General features: G+C 43.7%; 1 protein-coding gene across 3 annotated transcripts in view; it reads left to right on the top strand.

Annotated features, from left to right (window-relative positions):
• Window positions 1-1,990, top strand: part of PLA2G4E (phospholipase A2 group IVE) — a 57,843-nt gene extending 55,853 nt beyond the window's left edge. For all 3 annotated transcript variants that reach the window (XM_046007266.1, XM_046007265.1, XM_046007268.1), the window contains 2 exons: window positions 582-765; window positions 1,242-1,990. In XM_046007266.1, the coding sequence (XP_045863222.1) occupies window positions 582-765; window positions 1,242-1,462 (405 nt within the window). In that variant the 3' untranslated portion in view covers window positions 1,463-1,990. The remainder of the gene's footprint in view (window positions 1-581; window positions 766-1,241) is intronic.
• Window positions 1,991-12,475: the final 10,485 nt, after the last annotated feature.

Raw genomic sequence — 12,475 nt, 5'->3', positions numbered from 1 at the left:
AAAGACTCAAGTATATAAATGAGTAACACTGTGCTTTCCTACCTGTGCTCTCACTTGATCTTTACCCCAGCTCTTTGAGGTAAATGGCACAGTCAGGAAACTGAGGCGCAGAGAGGGGAAGTAGCTTGCTTGAGATCGCACAGCTAGCGTGCTTGGAACACAGGGTGGAGGCAGAAGTAAGGGGATCCTGATGTTCTCAGTCCACTGCTCTTTCTGTTACATCATATTTTATAAAGATGCCCTTCAGAGTTCTTTCCAGCCTTGTTGCCCTTTGTCCGTTCCAAAGGCCATGCCCATCTCACAGGAGCCTGGCCAGACATGGCCTAGCTCCAGTCACCCTCAGGCTGCCTCCCACATCTCCCCAGGTCTGTGTTTTGGGTGAAGCATCCTTGAAAGGGCTTCTGTCCACCTTCAGAAGGAGCTTACAGTTGGACACACACCAACCTGCCGCCTCAGGCCCTTTGTTCCGAAAATAGCACAAAGAGGCAAAGCCGTGTGAGACCTGAGTTGTTGGCTGGGGGAAATCAGGAAGCTGAAACTAAGAACTCTGTGTTGCTTATCCACCCCACCCCTCATTCCAGCCCATGAAGCAAACCTGTGAGTACTGCTCCGTGCAGAACATCCCCTTCCCCAAATACGAGCTGCAAGAGGACGAGGAAAACCTCAAGGAGTGCTACTTGATGGAGAATTCCCAGGAGCCTGATGCCCCCATAGTGCTTTTCTTCCCACTCATCAATGACACCTTCCAGAAGTACAAGGCCCCAGGTAAGCCGCCTCCGAGCTTGGTTCCCACCACCCGCTTGCTGGCTTTGGGCTGAGAGCTCCTGTATTTAGCCTGGCCCCATCATCTGACTGTACTAGCAGGGAAGCCCAGCTCCGCTCTAGTCTGAACCAACCTTGGCTTTGGGAAGAAAGCAAAGCCCCTCCCGTGCGCGAGCCAGCAATGTCATCCTCTGCTCCTTCAGTCATTCAGCATTTATCCACATCCTACTAGGTGCCCCGCGCTGTGTCCTGCTAGGGTGGCCCTAAGATGGGCAAGCTGCTTCTCTCCCCTGGGGAGCGTGGAGGTGTGCACGTGTGTGCATGTGCTTGCATGGGTGCTGGTGTACGTGTGCACCCGCGTGTGCGTGGTTTTCGCACAGGTGTGAGTCCCCACATGGGCTGGGACAGGCCATGGGGAGAGATACAGATGCAAATCGTTACAACCCTCCATTTATAGCAAGTCCTTCTGCTGCCTTCAGGTGTGGAGCGAAGCCCCGAGGAGCTGGAGCAGGGCCACGTGGACATTTATGGCCCCAAAACCCCATACGCTACCAAGGAACTCACATACACAGAGGCCGCCTTTGACAAGCTGGTGAAGCTCTCTGAGTACAACATCCTGAATAACAAAGACAAGCTCCTTCAGGCCTTGAGACTGGCGGTGGAGAAGAAGAAACGCCTGAAGAGCCAATGTCCCTCCTAAGTCCCAGTGAGACTCACCGATCCTATGTCTACTTCTAGGGTCAGAGGCGCCGAGCCCATGGGGCCGACCAGCTTACACCACTGGCTCTGCTATCTGGCGAGGGGTGTAGGCAGGCTGACCTGGGCTTTCTATCAAAAAAATAAAAATTTAAACAAGTTGAGGGAGATAGAGAAGGAGACAAAGGAGCACAACGTAGGCAAGTGTTGGGATTTTAGACCCGCAGGAATTTTTTTTTAACCTGTCCGTGCAGGGAAGGGGGTCCCATAGCCACAGGGTCCCACACATGCCCAAAGTGTGGAGAATAAAAGTGTGGCCTGTGGAAGAGACTGGTTCCCCCAGAGACCTCAGTCTGCGAGCTGGAGCTCAAAGCCTCCTCTACTCGACTCCTCCTGGCCTCCTGGCGACTCCTCCCAGCCTCCTGGCATAGAGGGCCTCCAGGAACAAATAAGGGGAGGACCTGAGGAGTACGGCGGGCTCTCTGGAAAAATGCCTTTTTAAATTAAAGACAATCATGATTTTTATAGGCTATATATTTTGTGGTTTTCATTGTTTAGAATCAGGGTGTTCATAGATAGTGTGAAGCCAGAGGATCTAGACCAAGCACTGGTCTCTTCAATAACAAAGCCAGACCAGGTGGGTGACGGGTCTCAGCAGCCCCTCTCTAGCCGCTCTGAGCCCCAGGACCGGTGATCCCTGGGATCTCAACCAGGCAGCCTCATCTGAGCACCCGGGAAAATGCCAGGCAAAGCCTGAGGTTGCAGCTCAGGCTCAACAAACAAGGATGGGGGGGGGGGGGGGCGGGGTGCAGCTCAGGGATGTCTGAGCAGGTATATGGAGTCCGGCCTCGGGCCAGCGCTCGCCTACCAGCCTGCTCCAGGAGCACTTCTCGGTTCCCTTCTCACCGTCCTCTCCCATTTTCAGGTGGGATGATTTATTTCTAAATGGGATTCCTCTTATCTATCATGTAAACGCTGGGGCCAGTATACCCAAAGCTCAAAGCTCGAAGCTCTCGGAGAGTCACGGAGAGAACAAACAAGGAAACCCTTTAGGGAATAGGTTAGTCCTGAAGAAGAAGCCCGTTCATCCTCACAGAGCGCTGGCAGACAAATCATAGGGAAAACCTGGGACACAGAGAAGCCCAGCAAAGTGTCCAGACCTCCCATCAGGCTAGGAACGTGACTAAAGAAATAGGTCGCCTGAGTCATAGAGAGGCCCAGGCCAATGGGACCAGAAAGGCATGTGGTCCCCACGAGGTCCAGCAAACCTGGAAGACTTGGCCCTCTTTCCTGGCCTCTAGGAGATGACGAGTGGTGACAGGTAACGAACGTTCAGAAAAATCGACTTCCAAAATCCATCCTTGCTACTCAAAGTGTGGTGGGGGACTCATCAGAAATGCATAAGTTCAGGCCCCACCCCATGTTGCTGAATCAGAATCTGCATTTTAAGGAGATTCCCACCTCTCCTCTGCATCCTGTCTCTGCTCCATTCCCACGAGACTACACATATTAAATTTGAATGGTGTAGATTTATGCCACACTCTCCTATAAGCTTGGAAAGCAGGAATCCATGAGCACCCCTAAGCCACTGGTAAACAGGGCTCCTGGACCTGCAAAACTGGTCCCCACCCAGATAATGCAGACCTGAGACACTGCCCATGCCCTCCGCAGGAGCAGCCAACAGCCTCAGCCTTGACATCTTTTCTCTCCGTTTGCAACAAACAGGCTCTCCTTAAATTAGAGTGAGTCACGCCATAAGACCTGTTTGCTGGACGGTGAAGACAGCCCTGCCTTGGATTCATCAAAGTGTGTACAACGAGGCTTGTAAAACCATTGTATTATTTGATCACAGAATAAAATGGCCCTGTGGGTAAATGCTGTGGACTCATCTTCGCTCATTATCCAGTGCTACAAAACCAGCCAACTCCTGCCCTCACCCCTGCCTGGGCTTCTCACACACCACTGTGTTCTGTCCTCACGTCCCCATGAAAACACTTCTCCCCAAGGTCACCAGCGTCCTAATTGCCACATACACTGAGCCAAATGGCACCAGCCCTTTACAGGCCTTATCTTACTTGATTGTTCTCAGTATTTGGCACTGCAGACCACTCCTGCTTCCTGAAACCGTCCCTTCCCACGACTTCCTTGCCAACAGCAGTTCAACTCTGTTCTGCCTGCAAATATTTCTTGCCTTCTCACTACATGCCAGTCACTGTGGTAGGCATTGGGACAATAAAAATGATTAACAATTGACCCCACACTTCAAGGAGCTTCCTTTTGGTCCCATGTAGAAGGGCTTCATCAAAACAGAGCCTTGCAAGACAAAGGGAAAGTTCCATATTCGCTGTATACACATGGGGAACTAATTAGGGGCTGCCAACTAGGCTTCCGCCTAGAGGGAAGGGGCCAGTTTTGCTGGACACCATCCATCCTGGTTTCCTTCCCACTTTCCAGCCCTTCCTGTTGTCTCACTGCCCCTGCCCTCCATTAACAGCTGGTATTCCCTGAGGTTCTTTCCTCAGCTCTCCTCTCTTCCCACTCCGTACTCTCCTTAGGCAATCTCTCCTACACCCAGGACTTCAACTACCACTTCTATCTTGAAAATTCTCAAACCTTTAGCTCTAGCCAAGCCAGTTTCCTAAGTTCTTGATTCATGGATTCAAATTCTATACCAGTTAGCATTATTTTTCATTACATAATCAAAAAGGTCAAGAAACTTTTGATCTTTTGATTCTTAAGAGTGTCTTCAAGAAAATAGAAGAAATTAATTTCTCTATTTCTTAGCAGATACCCAGGCTCCTCTTAGCTCTTGCTTCTGCCACCCTCAAGTTTGCCTTCTGGTCCAATACGGCTGCTAGAGCTCCACCGATTGCATCCACATTCCAGACAGCAGGGAGGTTAAAGGTTTCTGAACTCCTGCTGACAGTGAACACACCAAAGTAGCCCTCGTCTGCCTACCTCTGAACATCTTTTCTGTGACAGAAAACTAAATTTTTACCTTAATAAGATAATGAGAATTACCAGCTGTCCCAATTCTCTATTGCTGAGCAAACAAAAACAAAACCAAACCCAAAATATAATGGCATAAAAGAACCACCATTTGATTATGCCTACAGATTCTATGGGTCAGGAATTTTAAAAGGGCACAGCAAGGACAACTCTTATTCATGCTGGGAGGCCTCTGCTGAAATGACTTGAAGTGCTTGGGGAGGACTCAGAGGGCTGGGGTCTGGAAGAGCTGGAGCAGAAAGATCTTCCTCTGAGATGAGCAGTGCCTGGGTGAGAGAGGCTGGGATGGCTGAAGGACAAGCTCAGTTTGATTGACTGTCAGAGCAACTTCACGTGGCCTCCCCAGCGTGGTGGTTTCAAGATCCTCAGCTTTCTTAAATGGCAGCTCAAGGATCCAAGAGCAAGTGTTACTCAGCGACAGGTGCATGGTGCATTATGATCGAGTGTCGGAAGGCACAGACCATCACTTCCACAGCATATTGGCAGATGCACTCACAAAACAGCCTGGATTCTAGTGGAGGGGACCAAGATCCCATCTCTCAATAGGAGGCATATAAAAAAATATGCATGGCTATATTTTAACCCAGCCTGCAGTAATCAAATCCTTAATGCTGATGCTCCCTCTCTTCCACTAAGGAAATGTCACATTTGGGTTCTGTTATTGCAGATTCTATATCTAGAAACAAATTCAGTGTTAGTTAGGAATTTGTTTCATCTCTCACTAGCAGAGACCTAACAAATAGGGGTCTCAATACATTCATGGGAAAAAAGCCCACAGGGAGGCCATCCAATGCTGGCATGGCATGTCCAGGACTCCTCAGGGATTCTGCTCCTCCCAGCTCTGAGTTACCTTCCCATGTGTAGTTCTTGGCCTCATGGTCCGAGATGGGCCCTGAGGCACCAGCCAACACATCCCTATCCCAGACTACAAGAGAGAGGACAGGGAGAGCCAAATTGAACTTTTTCTCGTCTAAAGGAGAATTCCTACAACTCCCACGCATCCTTCAGGTAACATATCAGCAACCAGCCCTTGGTCTTAGGATCATACTTAATTGCACAGAGACTGGAAAATTTTGTCCTTACCTGGTAAGCAATGGGCCTGGCTAAAAATGAGAGTTCTGATTTGAAAAACAGATCATGTATAGGCGGCTGGCAGTCTTACTACAAGTACCTACTAGACATCTCTACCTGCCATGTCCTATAAGCCAATATCTCCAAGTGGCAGCAGTGACTTGGGTAAGTGGCCACAGAGAAAGGAGAGGTGTGTGTGAGAATGAAGGGAGCTCTTTGCCAAAGTACCTCCTCTAATCTCTTTATCATGTGTCTCTCAGGTCTTTAACTTCTCTGGGATTTAAAGTATCAGAGTAACACACTGCACTTGGTATGCGTATAGAACAACCACTGAATACGATCTACGGCAAACCTTGTGAGGGGCGCCTGGGCGGCTTAGTCAGTTGAGTGTCCGACTCTTGGTTTTAGCTCAGGCCACGATCTCAGGGTCATGAGATGGAGGCCCATGTTGGACTCCAGGCTGGGCATGGAATCTGCTTAAGATTCTCTCTCCCACTCCCTCTGTCCTTCCCTACCCTGTTCACACCCACTAGCACAGTCTCTCTCCCTCTATTAAAAAAAAAAAAAAAAAAAGAGAGCAAACCTTGTGAACCTCAAATTACCAAGAATAAGAAAGAAAAAAAACCCTTCCACAAGAATTACAATTAAAATTTCCATATAGCAAAGAGAGTTGTTGACTGTCGTTATCAAAATACTTATTTCATGAATTATTTAATCCAACAAAAATCCAGGTAACTAATGGCACTCTCTGCAAAACTTTAGCCTGAAAATAATGGAATTCAGATGAAAAGGTGACTGTGACTGGAATTGCGGAGTCTGAAGAAAGGAAACCAAAAGAAGATCACAGCTTGCAAATGGATGTGAGATGACTGTCCCGAGGACGGATCAAGAACACGAAAGCAGTCGTATGAAGACAGAAAAGGGAGAAAAATAAGACCTTATAATGTGTCCTCTGAGCCAGGCTCTTTCAGGACTTCCACTGGTTTTAAAGATTAAAAGCAATAACTTTTTTCTTCCTTCAAATTTTTTCTGATTATAAAACAAGAGCATGTTTATTGTGTAAAATCTACAAAATGCAAAAGCACATAAAGAAGGAAACTAAGAGCATTTATCATTCCAAAACCCAGAGATCATTACTATTTTGGGGTTTATCTTTCCATGTTTCATGTCTTTAGAGACTTTTTTTTTTCAGAAGTACAAAAACCCTATACATTTTTTAATTATGGTAAAATATACATGATGTAAAATTTACATCTTAACCATTTTTATAGCCATTTTATAGCCCAGTAGTGTTACCTATGATCACATTGTTGTGATCTCCTGGATTTTTTTTCATTTTACAAAACTGAAACTCTATGCTACTGAAAACTCCTCGCTTCCTCTTCCCTCCAGCCCCCAGTCACCACCATCCGACTTTCTGTTTCTATGAATTTGACTACTTTAGATACCTTATAGAAGTGGAATCAAATACTATTTGTCTTTCTGTACCTAGTTTATTTCACTTGGCATCATGTTCTCAAGGTTCTTGCAGATTATGGCATGTGACAGGACTTCCTTCCTTTGTAAGCCTAAATAATATTTCATTGTATGTATATACCACATTTTGTTTATCCATTCCATCAGTGGAAACTTGGGTGGCATCCACCTCTTGGCTATTATGAATAGTCCTGCTATGAACACGGATGTGAAAATATCTCTTAAAGACCCTACTTTTGATCAGACACCAAGGAGAGGCCAAGAGATGAGGGGAGCCAGTTTCCTGCAATGGAATTAAATGACCAAAGCAGTAAACAGTCCTCAGCGAAGCCGCGTTTTGCCAACCCAACCCTGGAAAGTTTGCAGAAGTGGAAGGAGCAGAAAATGCCATGAGAGTGTAACTTACAAAAAGGCTCTTGGCTGGAGGAAGGGCAACCGCCCGGTACCCCCAGAGTGAACCACCCTCCTTTGGACAGCCGGAGCAGGCCTAAAATTTCACTCTGACAATAAGGAATTCCTGGTGACTAGAAGGTGAATGACTTGGGTCCTCAGAACCGCTCACAGCCTCAGGCTGCCACTATGGAAGTGTGACCCCAGCCCTGCCTCACCAGCCAATCACAGATCCTCTTGGGTCACCAGAGAACTTGTAGGACTGGCTTTGGCTGGGCACTTCTTTTCAGGAGCTTTCTGTCCCACACCTGTCTTGAACCTGGCAGCAAGGCTCTCCCTGATCTAACCCCAGTTATCTTGACAACCATGACTGGCCTCACCGCCCAGGCGCTGTGGAAACTTACGGGGTTTTCGAGCTACCATGCCTTTGCCCAGGGTACCCATCGTGCTCCCACTGGTCTGCCGTCCCAACACTGCCTAGCTTGGGCTCAACCTTACCCGAACCCTACAGAGGTTCTGGTCTCTAAATTGTTCACATCTCCCAGACTCCTTTGGTCTGCTTCCCCAAGATAGCTCCTTCTAGGCAGGAACACAGTTGACTCTCAATAAACCTGTTTTGCAAAAAACCAAAAAACTAAAAAAAAAAAAAAAAACCCTACTTTCAAGTTTTTTGGATATATACCCAGAAGTAGGATGACTGGATCACATGGTAGTTCTATTTTTAATTTTTCAAGGGATTACCATACTGTTTTCCATAGTAATTGAATGTCTTCTCTTCTGTAATCTTTTTTCCACTTAAAAATATATTCTGAGTATTTTCCCAGATCATTAACATTCTTTTTCTATGACACAATTTTCAGAGACTGCATAGGAATCCATCATCTAACTAATCCTCCATTGGAACAGCTTATTACAGCTTTTCACTATTGTAAGCGTTATGCTGATAAACATGCTTTAGATAAAGCTTTGCACTGCTTATTTCCTCAGGGCAAAATTTCTGAGTCTAGAAGTCTGAGCATTTCTTTCTTTCTTTTTTTTTTTTTTTGAGAGCAATAGTTTTATTTAGTTTCATAATGGAAGTCTGAGCATTTCTAACAACTAGTAAACATATAGTTACACAACATAAACCACAGATATTTGAAGCACACAATTTGATGAGTTTGAGCAGATCTGTACAAGTCAACCGTCACCACAATCAAGGTAATGAACAAATCCTTCATCCTCAAAACTTATCTCGTGCTCTTCGTCATTCTTCCCGAAGTTCTTTCCTTGCTGGATCATGCAGTAGGTATATTCTTGACTTTTTAAGAAATTGCCAAACTGTTTTCTAAAGGAGTTGTATAATTTTACATTCCACTGTCAACATATGAGAGTTCCAGTTGCTCCACATCCTTACCAACAACTGGTATGGTCAGTCTTCTACTTTTGGGCATTCTAATAGGTATGCAGTAGTATCTTGTTGTGGTTTTAATTTGCATTTTCCTAATGACTCATTAAAAAGATGTTGAACATCTTTTTATGTGCTTATTTGCCCATACATCTTCTTTGGTGAAGTAGCTGTTTAAATTTTTTCTCCACGTCTTAAATTGGGTTGTTTTCTTATTATTAAATTTTAAGAGGTCTTTGTATATTCTGGATATAATTTCTTTATCAAATATGTAATTTGAAAATATATTTTCCTAGTCTGTGCCTTGTCTTTTCATTTTCTTAACAGTATCCTTCAAAGATCAGAAGTTCTTAATCTTGATGAAGTCCAATTTATTAATTTTTTTCTCTTATGGATCATGCCTTTGGTATCACCTAAGAAATCTTTCCCTATATAATATGCAAAGGTTTTCTACTATTTTTTTAAAGATTTTATTTATTTATTTGAGAGAGCAAGCAAGCACACACAGGAGGAGCAGTAGAGGGAGAGGGAGAAGCAGGCACCCCGCTGAGCAGGGAGCCCTATGCAGGGCTAGATCCCAGGATCCTGGGATCATGACCTGAGCCGAAGGCAGATGCTTAACCAACTGAGCCACCCAGGTACCGCTGTATAATGTTTTCTTCTAGAAGTTTTATAATTTTAAGTTTTACATTTTTAAAAAAGATTTTATTTATTTATTTGACAGAGATCACAAGTAGGCAGAAAGGCAGGCGGTGGGGGGTGCAGGGGAGAGGGAAATAGGTTCCTTGCTGAGCCAGAGAGCCCAATGTGGGGACCGATCCCAGGACCCTTAGATCATGACCTGAGCCAAAGGTAAAGGGTTAATTAACCCACTGATCCACCCAGGTGCCCCTTAAGTTTTACATTTATGTCATAGTCATTTTGAGTTAATTTTTATACACAGTGCAAGGTAGGGGTCAAAGTTTCTATTTTCTGTATAAGGATATCCAATTGTTCTAGCATTATTGATTGACAAGAATTTTCCTCATCCATTGAATTGCCTTTGCACTTTGTCAAAAATTAACTGATTATATATCTGTGGGTCTATTTCTGAGCTCTATTTATTTCTTTGATGTATTATTCTATCTTTATACCAATATCACACTGTCTTGTCTTGATTGTCTTGATTTCTGTAGGTTTATGAGTCTTGAAATTAGGTAGTGTTAAGTCCTCCAGCTTTGTTTTTTTAGTTGTTTTGGCTAGATCTTTTGCACTTACATATGGATTTTAGAATCAGCCTGTCAATTCTTAGAAAAATAACAACCTGCTGGAATTGTGCTAAATCTATACATTAGTTTGGAGAAAACTGATATTTTAACAATCTTGAGTCTTGTGATCCATAAGCATGGTATATGGTGTATATCTCCATTTATTTTAGGCCTTTTTTATTTCCCTCAGAAATGTTTTGTGGTTCTCAATGTATAGACCTTGCCCATTTTTTTTTTTTTATTAGAGAGACCATGCACATGAGCAGAGGAGAGGGGCAGAGAGAGAGACAGTCTTAAGCCCTGGAGCCTGACATGGGGCCCAATCTCACAACCCTAAGATCATGACCTACAATGAAATCAAGAGTTGGGTGTTTAACCTACTGAGACATCCAGGCGCCCCTAGACCTTGTACATTTTTAAATCTGATTTATCCTTAAGTATTTCATATTTTTGATGCTATTGTAAGTGTCATTGATTTTTTTATTTCATTGTCCCATTGTTCAGTTTTAGTATATAAAGACATAGCTGGGTTTTGTATATGTGTATTGTATCCGACCCCCTCACTAAACTCACTTCTTAGTCCTAGTAGCTTTTTTGATAGGTTCCATAGAATTTTCTACATAGATGGTCATATCTTCTGCAAATAAAGACAATTTTAGTTATTCCTATCCAATCTGGATATCTTTTCTTTTTCTTATTGTACTGGTTAGAACCTCTAGTATGACATTGAACAGAAGTGATAAGAGTAAACCTCTTTACCTTGTTCTTGATTTTAGCATTCACCATTAAGTATGATGTTGCAGAAGTCTTGAATGTGCATTTTCAAGATTTTTGATAAATATGGACTCCATTAAAGTGCCAATTTATACCATATTCAGCAGTGTATGTTATGATACCTTTTTCCACACTCTTGCCAACATTAGGCATTATCTTAGAAAAATAGGCCTGCCATTCTTAATGTTATCTTTTTATTTTAAATTTATGTTTTTGACTCTTAATGGAGGTTAACATTATTTAACGTTTATTGGCCAATTATATTTGTCTTTAGTTCTCTATGTCCTCTGCTCATTTTTTAATGGAGCATCATTTCTTTTTTAATAATTTTAGAGTAGCTTTTGAAGTTCTACTATCCTTAATTAAATATATCTATTATATATGTCTGTCAATAGTTTTCCAATTTGCCTTTGTCTTTTACCTTTGTTTATAGATTTATTTTTTATATATATACACTATTTTTTAAAGATTTTATTTATTCATTTGACAGAGATCACAAGTAGGCAGAGAGGCAGGCAGTGGGGGGTGAGAGGAAGCAGGCTCCCTGCTGAGCAGAGAGCCCGATGCAGGCCTGATCCCAAGACCCTGAGATCATGACTCAAGCCGAAGGCAGAGGCTTAACCCACTGAGCCACCCAGGTGCCCCGTATATATACTATTTTTAATAGAATTTTTTAGAGCAGTCTCAGATTCACAGCAAAATGGAGCATAAAATACACGGAGTTTCCATGTACCTCCTGCCTCCCCAATACATAACCTCCCGTTGCCAACATCCCATACCAGCAATATCCACCAGAGTGTAACTGATTCACTCAAATCAATGAATCTAGCCTACACTGACACATCATTATCACCCCAAATCCACAGTTTACATTAGGGTTCACTCTTGGTGGTATATGTTCGATGAATTTGGACAAATGTATAATGGCATTATCATACAGAATTATTTTCACTATTCTATAAATCTCCTTGCGCCTCCTCTTTATACTTCCCCCTTTCTTAACCCCTGGCAACCACTGATCTTTTTTTTTTTAATATATTTTATTTATTTGACAGAGAGAAATCACAACTAGGCAGAGAGGCAGGCAGAGAGAGAGGAGGAAGCAGGCTCCCTGCAGAGCAGAAAGCCCGATGTGGGGCTCGATCCCAGGACCCTGGGATCATGACCTGAGCCGAAGGCAGAGGCTTTAACCCACTGAGCCACCCAGGCACCCAACCACTGATCTTTTTACTGTCCCCATAGCTTTGCCTTTTCCAGAACGTCGTATAGTCAAATCATACAGTGTGCAGCCTTTTCAGATTGTCTTCTTTCACTTAGTAGTATGGATTTAAGGTTTCTCCATGTCTTTCCTGACTTGATAGTTCGTTTCTTTTTAGTACTGAATAATAGTCTATCAGCCGGTTGTACCACAATGATGTGTGTCCAGTGAAGGGCATCTTGGTTGCTTCCAAGTGTGGGCACTTATGAATAAAGCTGCTCTAAATATCCATGTCCAGTTTTTAGCAAACATAAGTTTTCAGCTTATTTGGGCAAATACCAAGGTGTGCAATTTTTGGATCATATGGTAAAGAGTATGGCTACATGGGTTTGTATTTTTAAAAATACACTAAAGCCTTCACTTTTTTGTTGAAATTCCTGCCAACATTTTCCTTTACAATTTCTG

Source organism: Meles meles, chromosome 6, assembly GCF_922984935.1.
Source record: "Meles meles chromosome 6, mMelMel3.1 paternal haplotype, whole genome shotgun sequence".
Lineage (NCBI taxonomy): Eukaryota > Metazoa > Chordata > Mammalia > Carnivora > Mustelidae > Meles > Meles meles.
This window is presented reverse-complemented; position numbering and strand designations above follow the sequence as displayed.